Below are 20,788 nucleotides of genomic sequence, written 5' to 3' on the forward strand. Positions count from 1 at the left end.
GGAGATCTCTTCATTTTTTCGATCAAATAGATCGATTTGACGGGTTTTCCTTTACTTTTATATCCTCGATTATATCATTGTCTGACAGAATTTTTTTTGTTTCAGGTTCAACGGCTCCGGGCGCGTGAGCTTCATCTGCATAGATGTTCGGTTAATTAAACGATCTCTACCCAACCCCTACGTCAATTTCCATACTTCTTTTCGTTGATTTTGATAAATCATTTATATACCGACCTACTGTTCAAGCAGCTCAAGCTCACTGGAAGTGGTTCTGAGCTGACCGACGGGATGTGTCCTGCTACAGTCTCGAGAAGTGGATACCATTGGGCGACGGGTTTGCGTGGATTGTCGAGCATCTCCAGCCAGTGATCTCTACCGATTCCGATGAAGCTCGCGCCTATCGCTGTGCATCCCATTAATTCATTTGATCCGATTCTGCAACAACAAGAAAAATGTGTGTGAGAATCCGATGAATCCGGCTTCTCGTGAAGAGTTACCGTTTAACAACGCATATCCGATATACATCCCATTACCTGTCGTAATCAATGACTTTCACAATTAGACTGACTTCCTCAACGTTATCGGCTGGTACATCGAAAACCAGAGATTCGTTGTAAACTGGGCACAACGTATTTTTCTTGACCGTTGTCTTTTTCTTTTTTATCCTCTTCCCTTGGCATAGCAAATATATTTTGACGTACGGATCTACGATTCAATTCGATACATCAAATGGTGAATAATGAGAGTTTGATACCATTTCATACTCAAAATGGTAGACAAGCGTGACGTTTTTAAATGCATTCTCACCCGACGATCCGGTAATATCCATGGCCTTCAAATTACGTGCCTTGATGATGGTAACCGTCAAACGGCCCGCAGTTGGCAAATAACAAAGAGTCAACATCAATTCTCCGAGATCTACTTTTTCCTGAAGTTAAAAAAAAAAATCATCTTTCCACGTGTCTCGAGTTTGCAAAAGATTGGCAAAATCGAATTTGAAGGTTCATCGAGCCCAACACTAGGTATATATAGGGGCTGGTTGTCGTACCTGTTGAGCGCAAAGGATGTCCATCGTATATTCAATCTCTTGCTCTAAATCGGTACAATCTAAAAGTCCTTTCAAAACCACCTGTCCGATGAGGTCGTGTCGAGAAAATCGATCGAAATCGTAAACCGAAAATTGAACGTAACGTTCCCTTAGATCTTCATAGGGCACGCTGAAATTGACGAGATTCAGTAATTGGTAGGAAAAAATGTCTATATTTATAAAGTTGAAACTCGAATAGTACATCTTAATAAATTTCATGATGGTTTTTTTAATAGTTACAACAGTCCGAGACTGTAGTATCATTTATTGACGTAAGTAAGCTCTGAAAAACAGGACTTACCTGAAAATAAAAGTTTCATTGAATATCGGAGCTAAATTTTTCCGGTGCACTTTTGTCTGGAACTTCTTCTTTCGGTCAGGCAAAAGATAGACCTTGACGTAAGGATCGCTGCTTCCGGTAACGTCCTTGACTGGCAAACCCCGAGCCTCTAAAACCTGTTGATAATCATTTGACGCTCAATGAAGTACAACTACATCGGTATTTTTCCGAAACTTTCTGAATATATATATATTCATTTTTCATGCTGCTTCATTATTGAGTACAAGCGCTTTCTTCCGATCCCAATTCCCTCCACTTTAGCGCCCGTTAACGAATGATACGTGATACATTTACGTCCATCAGGTTCATCATAAATCTGGGACGGAAATGAAGGTTCTCTTCGAATGTTAAACTCGAACGTGAATGCGTCGATTGTTACCCCATTGGCCTGTCACTAAAGACAACACCTCATCTCTGAATATATGTACGGCTCCCTATCAATCCGGTAAAATCAGCAGGTTTGATGCGCAATAACGTTCACATCATACCAGAGAACCGTGCATGTTCGTACGGCTTTGTTAAATTCTGATGGAACACGAGTCGACTTCCAAGTTGTCAAATAAATATTGATATGTAATTCATTCATACATACCGCTTATTCCGACGTCGCTCGTCGGACAAATAAACGCTTGTATCACACGAACGCACACACACGCACGTATATACGTATACAAAGATTCTTTACCTACGATGTTGTCAAAATACTTCAATTCCAAAGATAGGAGACAATTTTCATGTTTTCAACTTTACACAATCAAACTTTCACAATGTTTTCTCCTTTCTTATTTACTGCGACACTCTCTGTCACTTGGAAACTACGATGTATATACAATTGCACGAATTTCAGGATAGTAAATCTCCATTATAGTCATGCATGAAAACTACATGGTCTTCGGATTCCGATTCAGAATTACTCGAAGCCATTTTACCTTCGGGCTGACCCGAGGATGTTGAAACTATTCGTCGACATTCTCAACTCAAACCAACTACCAACCTTAACGACCAGACCTTCGATCTCTTTGTCGTAGCGTAGAGCGAAGTGAAGTTTTCCAGCACATTCCATCTCCGTGGTACTCGAACTTTCTGTACTCTCTTGCCTCGTTAGATCTTTTTTGTACAACTCCGGCTGGAAGGAACGTGTATCAAATAAATTATTTTCTTCGATCGAACCATCTCAAAATATGGATTCAGTTCATTATTCGTCGCGGTGAATTCACGCAATAACGTCGTTTTTTTTCCTCTTTTATTATTCGAATCCCGACTACACGAGGCTCCATGTTCCTTTCCTTTTTTAAAAAAGACATTTTGATGTATCGAAATTTGAAACTTTTATTCGTTGCCAAGCATAATTAGTTGCCGCCGAGCACATGTGAGATATCAAAATTAAAGCGGGCGTTACGCGTCGGCTTTAAAATCTACGGTAACGCTTTCACGGTTATTCAATTTTTATATTTTTTTAGTTGACATTGATTAGAAAATAACGCTGCATGCTTCCAGTTACTCACCTTGATAAGACCGAGGCTCGAATCACTACGATTTTCGAGACTACAGATGCTGAATTTGATGTTTGGTAAATCCAAACGATGAGACAATTGACGTTGGAAGGTTTGGTGACGCATGGGTACAATAGGCAGCGTCGTTTGTCGTAACACCTATATTATATCGTTTTTATTAGATTCGAAAGATAAGAACAGAACTGATTTCGAAGAAGTACAAAAAAAACCCATTTCATGAACAAATATTGTAGTACAAAAAGGAAAAAGTTCATTCATTTGAATTGAGCCATCTACAATTTTTAAAACATCTACAAGTTTTTAAAGTAAGATACAACTCCGAAATGTGCATTAATCTTCGGATAGTCATAGAGTGAAGTACGCTTAGAAATGGATGCTCGGGTGGAACAATATTTTTGTGTTTCTTTTGTGATACATAAAAGCTGAGGCATGAATTGAAATGAATAAATTTTGAATAAACTTTCTTTTCGTTTCAACTGATAATTATGAAAATTACTTTTTTGCTGTCTTTTTGTTCTTGAACGTATTCATGAGTAACAGGCTCAGATTGAAGATCGGGTAACGAATGACTAATTCGTATGGCATTTTGCTGAGATAGTTCTCCGTCGGCTTCGTTGTCATGCTCCTGACGAGCAACACCCAACAACCATTTCCACGTTGCTGAGCACTGAAAACTCACTGCGGCGAGAAGCATGAGAGCCATGAGTGCGACACCAGTGCCTATTAGGAACTGATAGGGAAAGCTTTCGCTCCACTCTTCTGTAAAATATTTCAGACAAAGAATACATCAGTGCATTGTTAAATGTACTTGAAACGGTTGTGCGCAGTTAATAGTTTCAATACTCTATCATTTATTTATACACAAAAACACTCATGCAACAAATGATGAATTTGAGACAATTCTATCGGCACTCGTCTGTAAATGAGAAAAAATATCGATGAAAATTTTAACCAACAACCATGTTTGGATAATATCATTTTGGCAATTTTTTCAGGCAGACAACTTGTCTCTACATGAATCTTCATGAATCCTATGAAAATATTCATCGTCAGCCTAATTAATTTTATACCGAAAGACCTTTTCTGCTAATTGCGTCTGTACCGGATTCCGAGGTTTTTTTTTGCGGTGTGGGTATTCGAGTTTCAACAGTAGATTACCAACAGTTGTACACTAATTATCTCCCATCATTTCCTTTCCTTTCTGGATGAAATCAGAAACTCGTACCAATTATTCGTAGTGTGTGGAAAAGAAAGAAAAGAAATCACCACCCAATGAAGAATTTCTGGCTAGACTAGTACAAATCAATATTCGATGGCCCGTACCATACGTCGATCATTAAAAAAAAGTTCCTTTTAGCGGTGTGGACGATTAAATATAAAAATAATTCCGTACGTAGAGACAAAAAAAATTTTGACACTCGCATAAATTTCAATTGTTGTATTCGTGTAGGAATATTAGAATTTTTTACAGGATGAAGAAAATATCTGAAATAAACGTATAAAAAAGTCTTGTGTGTATAAAACGTAAAAGACACATTGTGTTGAATCTCGTATGAAAATTTTGCAATGTACAACAGGTCCATAAATTCAAAAAATGATAGAATCCACGATCCTTGCCCGAAGCTTTTATATAAATTTGTAGCATCGTAATGGCAGGACAGTTTGGAGGGTCGGAAAGTTTCTCGCAGTTCCATGAAGATGAATGAATTGAAGGGAAGGAAAAAATGGTTCGTCATAGGCTCTAAAAGCACGGAGTTATTTCTATGAGGGGGAACAGTCTTCGAACTTTCCAGTATGAAGAGGCAAGCATCAAACGAGTTCGTTGCCGTGGTAAGGACAAAAACTTTTGACAGTTTTGAATTTTCTATGGAACATGTTTGCGCCATATGCATACGGAAAAAAAATAAAAAAGTGTTCATATACATATCGGTATAAACACGTTAGTATATATACTACTCGAAATTGACAAAACAGGGGAAGAGTAAAATAAGCCATTTGGACTTTTGTATGAATATGAAAGCAATTCTGTTCACATTGAGCTTATCAGCAGAAAATAAGGTTTGTTCCTGCAGACAAAGAACGTCGCGATACCAAAGGGAATCCCAAAACATCCTCGATACAAAAATAATACAAAGTTCTTTTTTTTAATCTCTATGCTTCCATTTGTCTCGAATTTTCGAACAGAACATTTCCATCGTCTCCTGATGTTGCATAATTACATCTCAAAGAATGATCTCTGTGGTCAATCATTTGCATCGTTCGTGCCAATAGAAATCGAGCGTGTCACAGGAGAAGATCCATTATTTCGTTAATTTTTTTATTTATAAGCTTTAAGGATGCGTTATCAACAACCACAAAATGCATTTTTTCTATTGGTTGATTTTTGTTGTTTCCTAACACCGACGTAACCGACAACTTCGATAATCGTATCCCCAACGACTTCCTCTTTGATTGGTGTGATTTTAGTCTCGGTGCGATATTCACGCGTGACAGCGAGTGCCGCCTCTTCAGCTAATTCCGGGGGCGCAGCTGCAACCGCAGCCTCAGCAGCGATCATCATTTCCGTGAATTTGGAGGCCTCCTCCGCGCGTATCAATTTATCAACTGCCTCGGCCAATTCGTGATCGTAGTTTTCGTCAAGTTCGTTCAAGATGTCGATATTGCTCATACTATTCGCCAATGCTTGAGAGAGAGACTTCAGAGGACGTCGGCCAGGAGGCGCACGCATTTTTTCAGGCACTTGCGACTCGTCCTCGGAGCTCAAACTCTCAACTGGTCCTCCGGATCTTCTACATGCAAATGAAAATGTTGCAAACGTATGGGTCTAATCGTCATTGAAGATGCCATTTTTATTGGACACTATTGGGTTGGGCTAAATTTTTATATTCTCTTCCATAATGAGCAAAAATAGCCAAAAGAGGCATTTCGAATGGGCTGCGTGAAATTTCTGCACTGATTTCGATATTTACAGCTCATGAATTTTCCTCTGTGGAAGCATAATCGACTGTTATCACGATTCCTGGAAGCGCTTTGATATCCTATTTGCCGTTTATATATTGTATCTTGAAATTACTTCTAGAACTAATATTACTTTTAACTTATTCGTTCATTTTCTCGAATACGACAGCGTTTCGAATAATTCGTATATGATTGCTCAAAATTGTGTTCTTTCATTCGGAATATTACGTGCGAGTTTGTTCCGTAACAATCGCACGATACTTCATTAAACTTTATGAAGCAGAATTCCAGTATGAAATTGCGTACTGATCCAGATAGAAATTCGTATCGAGCGTGACGGATCAATTCACCTGTGTTCCTCGATATGCGTCATTGCCATTTTATCGAAGCGTTCCAGTATCGATTTGCGATTGACCCTGACTGAACGTTGTTTTTTTGACTTCCGCATCCCAGGATCGCAGTCCTTGACCGTGTCCTCGTAGGCTCCATCGCAGCATGGAAACATCGAAGCAGAATTTTGTGCCATCGACTCGTCCTCGATTTATAAAAAAATTTCGTCCCCTTACTCGATCATTCCAGCAAGTCTGGTCAATTTTTATTTTCATCTGTTTGATTAAAAACTTTTCAGCTCTCTCTATATATCGTGGGCATGTGTTGAAAACGAAATAATGTCGATGCTGATAGCTCCAGATTTTTTTTTTGCTAAAGTTTACCCGTGGTTGGAGGCTGTTCGTTCTTCGTCGCCGCTCGCTTCCTTCGACTACAGATTTTCGAGATTCGTTCAACTTCACGTGATATCGTGACGTTCCATTGTTTTCGTTATTATTCAACACTGTGATAGCCTTCAGACTCGTTCCATTGACACCGGTCCTCAATCATCAAGGTCGAACTGCTGCAGTTATCGGAATTTATTCTTGGCCTCTACGCGCGACTCGGTGCTTGTCTATTCAATGTCTATGGGAGCAAGTATTCCGAACGAATTCCGGGGGAACGAATGAAATTCGGGAAGCTTCTTCTTCACTGTAAGTTTGCTATTTCGTTTCTTGCTGAGCAGGTATGTCGCTCTCCAAATCGCTGGCAAAATCGAGAATATCAACGAGGAGCGCGAGCAGTAGCGTCGACGGTACATCCGGGGTTGCCCCAATTTTTGAGGTTATTCAGCCACAGAAGCCAGCAAACAACCAATCTTGGTCCAATGAAAAGTTTGATTGGCTTCATGGAAACTTGGAGGATGCTCCAGCTGAGCCGACCTTTATCCCATTCCGTGTTTTTATAAACCATATTGACAGCTACCATGGAAAGAAGCTCGCAGAGGTAATATCTCGATATGTTTATGCAACGTGGCCACGGATGATGCAGGAGCTATAGTTTTTTTTTTATCTTTTTTTTTACATTTTATACTAACTGAAGAACTCTATTTTTTTACTATGCTAAATTTGGAGCGAACTTTCTTCGTATAGAAACAACTATAAAAATCCATAATTTAGTAGATAGTCAACGCTTAAACGTAATATGCTTTAGGTTAAATTACGAAAATGTTTCATTTTATGCGCATTTTCATAACCGTAGCAAATAAAAACATCAAAAATAGCGGGCAATCTAGAATCTCGTTAAATATACCTTAACGGAAATTCAGGACCTGATTCCGAACCTTTTCATGTTTCAAAGAGGAAAAGCTCTTTTTATCGCATTTTTCCTCGTACATTTTCGGTTTATAGACAATCCTTCTATTTTATAGACATGTGTAAGTACAGTGTAATTTTTTTTTCCTTCAAAAAACGCGTTACTTCGTGAGTAATTACATAAATTAGAAAAGAGGGTGCAACGACCATCCAAGACTAATAAAACATCAAGTCACGTCGTCTGGTGGCTTTATGAGTGAATATTTAAATATTAAAGAGAGGAAAAGGAGCCCGCTCCCGGGAGAATATGTATACATTTCTCAAAGGTGTGATTGTACCTCGAGTTTTCGGATATTTTGACAGTCTCTGCCGGGTCGAGACCTGGGAATTCAAAAGCAGGCTGTTGAGGATAACACCAGCTGGAACGAAGATACCGACGAGTGGAGAGGGAACACCGGGGAGGATATCAATTTGGCTAAGGATAAAGTTGAAACAACGACCGGAAATATCGAGGTTATTGGGACCGTTAAAAATAAGGAGGTTCGCTGGAAACATTTTCTTGAATATGCTGATTATTACTTCCGAGTAGATTTTGCTTTCGGTCTTACGTTTTAAATAGTCATACTTCAATGAAGAATTAGTGAAAAACATTAGTTCACTCCCACCTAAACTCTCCATTCACGTTGTTGAAGTTCAATTTTTCTTTTCCACAGACGAAACGACCGGAAGATGTCACCATGATAATAAGAACGTCGGAAAACAGGGAACTACTGTTACGTGAGCTAATGAAATGTGGCGTAGTGATCTACGATATAACCCAGGATGACAGTCAAGTAGAGGAGGCGAACTGGGCTGTCGAAGGTTGTTTAACGAGTGCCATAGCGCAGATAATTTTCTCAAAGTTGTCTCATTCTTGCCGGGAGGACTTACAAACTAGTCTAACTCTGAAAAGGAAAGATCTTAGTCATCCTGTTCCACAGGGAATCGTCGATGAGATATTAAACTGTCAAGCACGATTCGTCAATGTTACAGTGGGGAAAAAATGATCGAGCACTTTATTTTTCGCTGTAGATTCTGTTTCCTTGTAGATAAATTCAACTATTTGTGATATATTAAATATGATTTTTGCGAGCGTCCCTGGAGAATATAACGCACTCATGGAACGTTTCCAAGAGGGTACGGGGAAACGACAAATAAAGCAGGGGATTAAGAGAAATAAAGAAAAATGAAAAAGTCGAGCAAGGAGAATTATCGATATTTCTTCTCGGGTTTTTTCTCTCCGAGCCTCTTCGGTTTATTACACGCATACTTTTTCTTCTTCATCCGTCAAGTAAGGTCCGTGATCCACTGTCATGCCCCACACATTCCGTTGAGCAAAAATTTATGCATTTAGCGAAGTCGCATTAATTACTTTTGGTAACTATATACTAAATTTAAACCCAGCACAATCTCAACTAAAACATTCTCGCAAAAAAATGTTGGAACCTCCCCGCTTTGTTTTAATAAATGCTACTTACAAATTTTTTCAAATGTCTCTGTGGTGCACAAAAATTGAAGCTGATTAAAACATTTGAAGGGGTGATTTATAGCCATTGCGGATGAATTATTGAGATCTCGTCGGGAGGACCTGAAAATTTTTGAGCGGGATACACCGACTCGTCATTTTCTCCTGATCTCCACGTTAATGACTTGGGCGTCGACGAAGTCGCTCGATCCCGAAGATCCGAACTTACCTCTTACCGAGGCAGATTACAGGAAACGTAGACCCCATCCCAACTTCAAAGAACACTTGAAATGCGAAAAAACTGTAACCACGATCGCCAAACGAAACGAGATTAGCGATAAATTGAAAACAGTCGTAATTGGCTCTGGTATAACTTACGGTGACGAAGAAGGACCTTTACACTATCTTTTCAAAATGGCATGGGATAATGCCGATTATTTACCTATTTTTGGTAAAGGGACCAATAAAATTCCTCTCCTGCACGTACGTGATCTCGTCGAGTAAGTTCGTATACCGCTTAACCTATTCACCACAATCAGTGAATCTTGATGCTCCTCTCATTGGAGATTATCTGTGTAAAATCTAACTTTGAATTCTCGAATCACTTTAACGATTTATTTTCAGGATTGTTTACATGCTCATAAGAAAACATCCTAAATCAAAATACATTGTAGCGGTCGAACCTGAACTCATTTCCCAAGGAACTATTGTCAGGGTGAGTAAATGTTTCGACAATTCTAGCAATCCCTCCTTTCTTATCATTTGCTGACTCTCATGCTCATTAGGAGTCGTACTCTGTTATTTATGTTATTCATAATTTTTGAGAGTTTATTTCGAGCTCTATTTTGGAATTTCATAAAATAAAAGCATTGTGCTTTGTTGGTCGTTGGAATGCGTAGAAACGTGAAAAGTAAATAATTTGAAGAGTGATCGATTCGCGAATTTTTGTTCGCTATAAATTGAGTTATCGGTCATGTGTATCCTCGAAGGAATTTCCTATGCAATAAGCGTCCCTTGCTATTCTTTCGGGAGTCTTTGATCCTTCCGTGTACCGTTTTATGCAGGAAATCAGCAAAGCTCTTACGACGGGGAAAGTTGAGCTTATTACGCCCGAGGAAGCATTCTCATTCTCAGAAGTATCACAACGAAGTTACGACATAGCAAATATCAATATAAATATCGTGCCTGGTTTCATAACTGAAAATCCAATTGAATGGGATCGAGGTTCGCCCTTTCGCGACAAAGTTGATCATCTCGTTGAAGAATATAAAAAATCGAGGAATTTAAAACCCCTTAAAGTTATAATCGTTGGACCACCTGCTTCCGGAAAGACGATGCTCGCACGAAAGCTGGGCGAACATTATGGAATTCACTACATCCACGTTAAGAGTCTCATCGAGGACACTATACAAAAACTGGTAAATACAAGGAGCCTAATAAATATAACTATACATTTATCTTGCTACGAATAACCGATCAGTTCAATAACTTATATTTTATTTGACGTATTTTATATTAAAAAATAAATGAAAGACCAGAGAAATTGAGATTAGTGCTACTGCTACTTTGGATGCTGAAAAAAAAAATAGTTCCCGAATTGATTTGGAAAATTCCGATGAAGAATACGAGGAAGAGGATAAAGCTGTCAGGCTGGCTAATCTTCAGGAGGAGCTGGCCGAAATCCGTGAAAACATTGCCGAAAATGGTGGACGCCTTACCGATGATATACTCAACAAGTTAATTTCGTATTTATATTTATTAATATACTCGACGAAAAATTATTCTATTTATTTACCCGAAATTCATGATTTCGTCCGAAAATTCAGGAAAAAACGAACTCGACAAAAAATAGCTATAATGGACGTTTTTTGAAAGCAAAAAAGGGTTTGAATAAAAATCTTCTAGCGGTGGGATTAGGAAGTTTTTTCAAATCATCCCATTACGATTTAGGCACTGAAGAATTTATTTTAGGCTTATGAGAGTAATCAAAGTAAAGTCGGATAAAGTGTGCATATCAACGATGTACACATATTTTATTTCCGCTTCTGCAACATATTTGGAGAATTTGTTTCTTCGCTTGAGAAGCTATTTGAAAGAACAAAAATGAAATTGAAAACAAAAGTTTATAATACGGAAGTGGCTTTTTTTCTCCGATGGCTCATAAAACGGAATTTTGAATGAGATAAGAGTTGAAGGTTCAAATATGTTTGGTTTTGTGTAAAATGCTCTGAATATTTAGCTTTTTTTTGTACCTGAATGGAATACGAATGAATCAAGTTTATGTTTGCACGAGTTACGGTTCACATATCAAATATAGAACAGAAGTTGGCCCCTTCGATATTCCAATGATTCATTATCGGATCTTCGTTAATTATATTCTGAGCACGATGTCATGATTATTCATGGTGCTTTGCCAATTAAATTGCTGCCGTTAGCGATCATTTGGTGACGCGCTAATTATTCAGCAGGGAAAATGTGAATTCTATACTAAAACCGGAGATCGATCGAACTTCCTGACAATAATACACAATAATAAAAGAAGGAACGATTGTAATTATCGCAAAAGGAATTCATCAAAAATTCAATCAAATTATTTTCTCTTCTTAATGCTCTTATCGTATAAGAAAATTAAATTCGAAAGGCTGCTTTTTCTCAAATATGGCAGGCTTTCTGTAATTTAATGTATTTTTGAAAATTTCCCTTGTAGTTTATTTCCGTGACAGCTTCTTTGGAATAACGTATCTTTTAAACTGGCATATTTTGAAAAATAAAACTTCCCTTCCTTTCAAATTGAAAAAAAGTTTCACATGTTCCAGACTCTTAAAAAAACGTCTTTCATCAAAAGATTGCCAAAATCAAGGATACGTGTTGGACGGATATCCAAAGACATTATTACAAGCGAAAAATTTGTTTGAAAGTGACGAGGACGGCGAAGAAATCGAGGAAGCTGAAAGCGCTGTTTCTGACGATACACTGATCGGAATAAATAAAAAAATAATGCCTGACTTCGTGATCGCTCTGGAAGCCAGTGACGAATTCCTCATTGAACGCGTTATCCATTTGCCTGAAAAGGAAATTCAAAGAACTCATTACAATGAAGAAGGAATGTTGCGACGGCTCAAAGAATACAGGTGGATTGATTGTTCAGATTTTTACATTATTGTTCGCAATAAACATTCAACAGGAATAAATTTATTGTTATTGGCAAGCCGTTGTTCTAATTAAAGCTTCGTTCATAACAATTCAATCGAATCATTGATTTTAAAGAGAAAGAAATACCGATGAAGAAACGCCTTTACAATTTTTTGACGAGCTTGAAAATCATCCTCTTTCTATAAATGTCGAAGTTGATGTCTGCCCGGAAATGTTTTCCATTTTTGTTCAGTGCATTGAGAAGCTTGGCGAACCGAGGAATTACGGTAAACGATTTTTATTCCGTTCCTTCAATATTCTATAAACGATTTTCAAATACTTCTCTTTCCAACCAAAATTATCAAATCGTATAACATCACATGCATTGTTCGATCAAGGTTGATCGCGCATTGTAAATTCGATTAAATTTGGTAGAAAGAATTTGTAGTACGTACATTCACTGGCCGAGTTTCATAGCGAAAACGAAAAGCCAGTGGGAGTAAATCAGAGAGAGAGAGAAGAGCGATAAAAAAGTAACGACGAAAGGAATTTTGGTCCGTAAACAGGACCGTCGGATTTGGAACGAGAAAAAATAAAGAAGCGTGTCGAGGCGGAAGCTCTCACCATTTTGAGAATCGAGGCTGCTCGCAAGGATCGCGAGGATTTGGAAAGAAGGAGGGCACGTGAAATAAAGATTATGGAGTGGGTGAGTACCAAAGAAGCTTAACTTTTGACACGTGTACACATAAAATTTGTCTCACAACTTTTCCGCTATTCAAAGTGATTCTCCTTAAAGTCGATATTTTCGTCGCGCAAATTCTCTTCATCATTGTTGCTATGAAATGTTGTTTTTCACGCGTGCACGTGCATTATTATTGTAATTAATTTCGCTCCAGCAATTGTAAATTTCTCGTGAGTTGTAGGAGAAAGAGGCGTTAATAGTGTAATTTATAAATAATCGGGCGGACATATTTAGCCACATAAAAAGCATTTGAAAAATATGAATCTGTTGTGTTTGTTCGGTTACATATAATGAAGCCCAAAGAGAAGAACGAATAATTTCAAGATTTTAAAGATTTGCTATCCAAAAAGAATAATTCTGCAGTACGAAAGAATTTTTTTCCTTTTTATGGTTTTTTATTTGTTGCTCGAAAAAGTTTTGAGAACAAAAGCTATTCCGAGAGTTTTTGTCGAGAACCTGTGATTGTGGGCCATAATTCACCTCATGAATTGAACTATGGTGAAAAAGAACTCAGACCGTCTGGAATTTCGAGTAACAGAACAGAATATTGTGATTTTTAGAAGCTTCCCAAAGCTTTTCGCTTTATTATTTTGTTGTGACTTCCAGCTTAATACGTGATTATAGTAAAATCTTTCGAAAATTCCCACCACTGTAAATGAATGAATAAATAATATTTCGTTTGCCAACTACTTGTTTGAGTATATGAGTTAAATATTTAATATTAACACTATAATTGTTGGAATTTTTAATAAGTTAAATTTTTTGTGAGTAGGAAAATTTAATGGATAAGTTGAATCACGAAGAAGAGGCACGTCTATCCACAATGGTTGAACCTTTGCGACATTATCTTGTCAAGTACATATTTCCAACATTGACGAAAGGATTGATCGAAGTCACCAAATTGAGACCCGACGATCCCATAGATTTTCTTGTAAGTCAATATCATATCATATAAAATTCAAATAAATTTATCAGCTTTATTTTGGTTTTGGTTGGTTTAGTGATTATTCATTTTATTTTCTTGACGACAAAAAAGAACTGGACCGATTCAATCGGCGATAAAAGCTCCCTGTGATAGCCCTTCTTAAAGCGACCTTCGTCGTCGTTCTGGCTTAATTTCAACAAATGTCAATCGAAGTTTTTGCTGTTGAGATAAACGACGTCTCGGCTCAACTTTTTGGAACAAAAACAATTGACCGACTGAAATCGATAACGTTTGGGGGATATTTTTTCGGATAATTTTTTCTTCATTCGATCTGTGTGTTGTCGATAAAAATAAATTCTATTTATATCAGGCCGGATCAGAAGAAAAAGACCTTATTCATATTGTAGTATATAATATGAATTCGAACAAACAGAGATTTGTTTTCTTTGAAAGAAAACGTTTACAAGAAAACGGTTGTTTTCAAAGAAAAACAACCATAACTGAAATCGCTCAACGTGTCAGTATTTTCCTTATGAAAACCGATGCATGAATATTCATATAAATTCGTATTTTTTTATGTGTTATAATCGAAGCTTGCATCTTATAGTCAAGATCAAGTATAACAATTGTTCCGTGGGAGCAGAGCATCTTTCGTTTTCTTGGCCCTCGTGTCAACATAACAGTCCATAGTGCATTGGAAATAAATGATTGCGGCTCATACTTTGGTATTCTCTTAGAGAAATAGAAATTCGAAATTAATATAGTAGCGGTGATTCTGTTAAGAGAGCTGGTAAGCTTGCGGTCAAAAGGGCGATCTCGAACGTTGGCTTCGATACGTGGAATACAGTGGTGTTGCCAGGGAAAGGTCAGCCGAGGGAGACACTTCTACCACTCCTCTTTCTTCCTCTCGCCCACATCGCCTTTCCACTTCCTTTTTTTCTTCCCTCATTCTTTCAGTCTTTTTTGTCTTTCTTTTTACTGACCATCTTTTACTCATATCAGACAGTGTTGGCAGGAGAACGAGGGTTTTTTTTTTTCGTGTACACATTCCCAGGACAAAATAGTCGCGATGGTTGGACACTCGTCTGGATGAGCCTGATCTCTTCAGAAGCACCTTCAGAGAGTGAGAAGGTAAAATGACTGTAACTGTAGATTCTGTTTGACCTTGACTCTTTTGAAAAACCGAAGCCCAATCCTGGGCCGGAGGTATCACAGTACGTATCATGCAGCTGTGTGGTTGACCGAAGATGATCCTTACTACTGCGACGTAGACGCTAGCCAAGATCAGCCAGATACCCAGGTATCCTCTACAAATTTTTTTTTTTTCGATTTTCAAAATCATCCCATTACAAAAATATATTTAATTCCCTGCTAGCGTTTGCAGATCAAAATACGCGGATAGTTCAATCCGTCCCAATCCCATCTCGTATACTGACAAACTTATTCAATTGCCTTGAAAACGATATAAAAATCGTCCCTGCTGGTTTGGATACGTGTTCTCATTCGAGTATCGATTAAATTAATTGTCCACAAATAAATACGTAGAGACGGATGCATCTACTTGCGCGTAAACATCTATTTTTGTTGGAAGGAATCCTCTAGTTTTCATTGGAAAACTCTTAAATTTCATTTTTGTATAGACGATTGGCAATTAGTTTTGAAACATTGATGTATCCATAAGGTGCAAATAATACACAAATTCCGACGAGTTGAGAAACATTTTCCTCTAGCTCCTCGTAAAATGGGGCCAGCGAGTCAATGTCTCTCGAATATAGAACCATAAAATATACAAAACATTTGAGTCGTCAGCCTTGGCCAGCTTTTTTATTTCTTCAAAACCAACCTTAGGCTACAAACTAGATCACATTTAGAGTCATTGTTTGATCAGTAAATAAAAGTGTTTCCCTATAAAGTGTTAGTGGTGAAATGAATCGCTACGTTAATTAAAAGCTTCCATTGAATTTTGTACTGCAGCGTAATTGGAGAAATGAAGGCTTTTTCGATGCTTCGCAGACTGCACCCACGAAATCCATGCACTTTTCCGGTGGACCCGGGAGGAGCCCAAAAAATCCTTCGAAATAAAAAATGTTCTCCGTTGACACATTAAGCATATTGTACGAATTTCAAAATAGTCCCGTCAAATGTTTACGTGGTATTACGTAATGATAAAACCATAATAACCAAGAGTATACGAAATGTAAGAGAAGAGAATGAAATAGTTGCTTTACGGAAGCCACACGTATTCAGGTGAGACCGAGATATGTCGTAGCTCGGTATAAAACTTAACGTGAAACAAGGACGATGTCCAGAACAAAAAGTGGGACGTTTTCCCGTCATTGTCGGGGTCACAAACGGCCTTGTGTGCACTCACGTGCTCGCTCATTGTGCTTTGCTGCGCAATGGCGTACTTCTCTCAGCTGAATATACTTTACTTCGTGGGTAAGCAGACGGTATATGAGGTCAGCATTTATTTTCGGGTTTTCCTTCTGTCAACAAAGTCGGAAGAATGATGATAGGACTTCCAAATTTACTTTCTTCCGATTTTGGTCATCATTGATATCTTCGTATTCTAACACCCGAGAGCCTTCGTCATATCCCTTCTAATAATTTCGACTCGAGACTTTCAATGGAACATTCATTTTCAATATTGATATGACATTTATTCTTATTAGTGGAATCATTTTTGAAAAAAAAGACTGTTTACAAAATCAATTTACTTAACCAGGGAAAAGGTTTTTCGTCTATGGAAAATAAATCTATTGTTACGAGATTTGATATTTTGGTTATCGAAGTGTTTTTATTCTTCCAGATAACGATGAATAAAATGATGATCAATTTTGTATTTTCTCAATTTGCAGGCCGAATATTTATTTCGTGAAAATCCAGAGGGAAAAATGTTCGAGCCGGACTATACGGAAACGATGAGTATGCTTTTGGATGCGATCGATGAGCTTCAAGAAGGGATATTGCCGTTAGAAGAATTGGACAATGAAACGCGGGAGAAATATTTGAAGAAAGAAAATCGAAGACCAGATCGGTTTGGGAAGGCTTGTAAGATTTCGAGCAACGATGGGACTATGGTGTTGACGGAGGACGATGAGAATGATAAGAGCGATGGGGACCATCTAGAAGGACAACGAAAAATTGAATGCAGGGAAGAAAGTTCTTATTCCGACAGCATGGAATCGCACAATCATATGGCTATTCATCCAGTAAAAAATAGTCATTCCATGATCGCTTCAAGGTTTTCCTACGAACAGATTGGTGAGAGTAGCCAGAATTCCATAGAAAATTCAACCAACTTTTCTCTCGAAGACTCACCGTGACCGTATCAGGAGTTGCAGAGTCTTTATAAACAATATCCATCAATTCAATGTTCTCTTGATATTTTCGCGAAATAAACGTAAATTTAAAAAATACGAACATATCGATGCATGTTCCTTCGTCATGTCGATTTTTCTTAGATTTCCGAGCTTCTGCACATGTTTCTTTTAACTGTAAAACTATATGAAAAACTGAACAAATACCTTTTTGAGTAATAGTGAAATCAAGAAAAACACGTTGGTGTACAAGGAAGGGAATACGGAAAGAAAAAAAAATAAACGAGAAAACAATTTGTCACTGCTAAGATCTATATAACGTTATATTATGTGAAACACAAACCTCGTATGGTACACGTTGTTTTTTCATTTACCCCCGATTTCATTTAATATAACTGTAATAATGACTTGAAATAATAATATTGATTGAATGCAGAGTAGACTTATTCCTTACAGAGGTTGGTAGGATATTTGCAGGGGCTGGAAAGGAATGTGTTACAATATTTTATTTCAGCTTCCATTCGGGTCATTCGTGCACGCAAAAGGAACGGGAACAAAAATGTTCCTGTATGTTATCGCACTACATAGCCTTGTAAAAAGTTTATAGTTTAGAATCACTGCGAGTGCTCGTTTTTGCGGATTTTCTTTGTCGTTTAATTAGTGGAGCCGATGCCGCAAAGAACGAAAAGGGAGTAGCGAGAAAAATGAGAAAAAAGGGATGGATCGAAGTGGAAAAGAAAATAGAACAAATACACCTGACTCCAGAGAAAAAAAATGTTGATAATAAAGATGAAAAAATAATGCGATGAAAAAAAGAAAAAATCTTTCACCAGAAATGAAGAGTAGAGAGCGAGCGACGGGCTGTACGGTATAAAGATGAACAGAAACGGAAGCTTCGAATCGGACGCGACCATGACCTCTGGCTTCCTGGCAGACTACCTTCCACCATTTGCTTCCACTCTTCGTCGGATCGCCACATTACCAACAATTCGAGAAATCTCTATAAAAAAGACACAAAGAGACGGAGCTACCGTTCCACGTATCCTTTGTTTCCAAAAGAACTTCGAAAGCTTTCGATGATTATTAATTGTGAAGGACTCAGGTCACGTGTAGACGTTAGCCACCCGGTCAGATATTCTATATATATTTATTTTATATATATATGCGAACAATGCGGTAATGAATTTTCCTGTATCGAGTTGACAGCCTGCTCCGGGGCATCACGACTTTACCAAACTACAGACACATCCCTCCAATCTCATGGGAAATTCTATCCCCATCCGGTGATAATGATACATGTTTTTATCCACTCCGTGTTACTTCCAGTGATTTTCCCTTAAAGTTCCAAATTTATATGGAACATATGTGGATGTGTCAAGAAATTCATTCAAAAGGTTCGGTTTTTTTTTCAAAGTATTTCTTTTTTTTATATATGTATTTAATGCTTAATTTCTATATGATTGGGACTTTTCAAGGCACGTGTACACTCGGAGGGTTCAAAATAGTAGATCATTACATGCTACTTGGATATGTGTAATGAGTGAAGGAAATGTGTAAGTGGTTGAAAAGGTGAGTTGAAAAAACTACCTCCTCATAAATTTTAGAGTATTTCATTGCGTTATTGATGCCGATGGATAACCGATATAAGAATAAACTTTGTAAAAGATCATATCATCGATGGTTAAAATAATATTAATTGATATATCGGCTTTAAGGTGAGAGATTCGCAAAGCTTGGGTGCGTATTATACCTATAGCTCGATCGATAATTGAAGATCAAGTTTGCCTCCGTTGAAATTCTTGCAACTCGGAGAATTTCGTTCTCGTGATCGAAAAGGACGAATTTCAAAACGGTGTTATTGACGTCGAACTCTTCGGGTACTTGAGAACAGAACGAGCTCCGTCTTAACGGTAATAGTTGTGGTAGAAATTCTCAAGGTTCGATACGTAACAATCAAAAGAGGCTTCGTATACTTGGAATAAAGAGAAGAGGACATAAGTAGCAGCTCGAAAACATCGTGAGCTTTCGAATTGAGCCGCAGGCGTTGCGTGTAACGGCCAAGGACGACCGAAGGATCAAGGAGATAGAAAAACCACATTTTAACGTTCATCTGCGTTCTCGAAAGCAGGGTATTTTTATTTTTCCAATTTTTAGTGTGAAATTTCTAACGAAATATTGTTGCTGCATACGCATGCATACAACGTTACTTAAATTTATTGAATTCGTCTTCGAGACAACGTTGCAATTCATGATTAACGACTCCAAATCTCAGGATGTTTGAAAGATTATTTTTTTCAAGTATTTCCCATGAAATATCCTACGTATGCAACGAAACTTTTTTCATTTTGATTTTTTAATAGTGAAAAACTCGGCCAATTAATTCGCATTAGATTTCTTGCATCGTTTAACAATGATTCATAAGGATATAAGGGCACCAATTAACTCGATGAGTCCACGGAGTAACAAATTGAACGATGCGTTTTATTCATTCCTTCGAGAGTAGTATGCTTGAGCCGCGCTTGTACAATCTATACGCGGAACGCGCTCGCTATATATCTGTACCTCTAAACACCTGTTAGCGTACGGACTTGTGCGAGCAGGGAGTTGGAGTTCGGTGCTAGTCACATTCGATCCCCTGGTCCATGTGTCACTTAACTTTCCCGAACGTTAACTGTATAATGCTTATGGGGCCAGAGATACCTCGCCAAAGACGATTAAAAATATAATTGGGTTTTCTTGCCACACATGCGAACATTCGAATACTCAACGTTATCAGGCTTATCTTTAACATCCAACACACTCAAAGATAAACGCACTAGGCATATAAGAAAATTAGCACCATTGACAATCGACTCACGATTTAAAAAGATTAGCGAGAAAAATGAGTGTACTATATATCAACAAGCTCGCCGGCTTCCAGGAAGTAACTAGCAAGAGATATACGGTCGTAGCAACAGGTACCCAAAATTTTTTCACTGACAAGTGCATTCATATGACGAAAACACAGCGCTTTTTGTAATCCTCTTGGTGTATCGTTACTTACCAGCATATCCTTGGAGAGAATGATTGGCTTCCTCGCTGGGTAGGACAGTCTCCTCGATTATACTGTCGGAGACAGTCTTCACTACTCCCATATCGCGTTACCCGACAACTTCAATTGCAGGGCTATTCGGTCGACGGATACAATCAATCGGTGAACGTTTTTTTTTTTTGGGTTTGTTTGTTTTGTTATGTTTTGTTTTGAGAATAACTGTATTTCAGTTGTCGTTAGAGGGGGTCAGGAGAAATAATGAAAACGATTTGTTGCAATCGAAAGGGTGTGAAAACGCGCCACCAATAATAGGGGAGTTGTTGCGTCGATGGTCGCGCGATAAGGACGATGTCGTTTTTCCAACTAGATAGTACCGCGTCGTCGAGCGGTCTGGATACGGGTATCCTTCACGCACAGTTCTCCGTACTTACGATAAAACACCCTGTGTATTTGCGTCTACATTTGCGCTTGCGTCGAGGACTATACCCCTCCGCGTGTCGGTTATCCCTATATGGACTTTCTCCGTAGCTTCCAAATTGTGTGTCTATGTACATGGGTGTTTTTGACGAAGGGAGAAGGGAGAAGTTGATGAAGAAGGAGCGGTGCTCACCGG

At 38.1% G+C, this 20,788-nt stretch overlaps 1 protein-coding gene across 1 annotated transcript; it reads right to left on the reverse strand.

Moving 5' to 3' along the window:
• Positions 1-99: 99 nt before the first annotated feature.
• Positions 100-20,581, reverse strand: LOC122406839 (synaptotagmin-10-like). Its single transcript, XM_043412612.1, has 10 exons — positions 20,188-20,581; positions 3,438-3,700; positions 2,933-3,079; positions 2,422-2,553; positions 1,389-1,543; positions 1,049-1,217; positions 808-928; positions 534-705; positions 235-435; positions 100-135 (listed from the first exon to the last, which is right to left on the reverse strand). Exons 1-10 carry the CDS (start codon positions 20,276-20,278, stop codon positions 132-134), a joined length of 1,455 nt encoding a protein of 484 aa, XP_043268547.1. The 5' UTR covers positions 20,279-20,581; the 3' UTR covers positions 100-131.
• Positions 20,582-20,788: the final 207 nt, after the last annotated feature.

The sequence above is a fragment of the Venturia canescens genome, chromosome 2 (assembly GCF_019457755.1).
Source record: "Venturia canescens isolate UGA chromosome 2, ASM1945775v1, whole genome shotgun sequence".
Lineage (NCBI taxonomy): Eukaryota > Metazoa > Arthropoda > Insecta > Hymenoptera > Ichneumonidae > Venturia > Venturia canescens.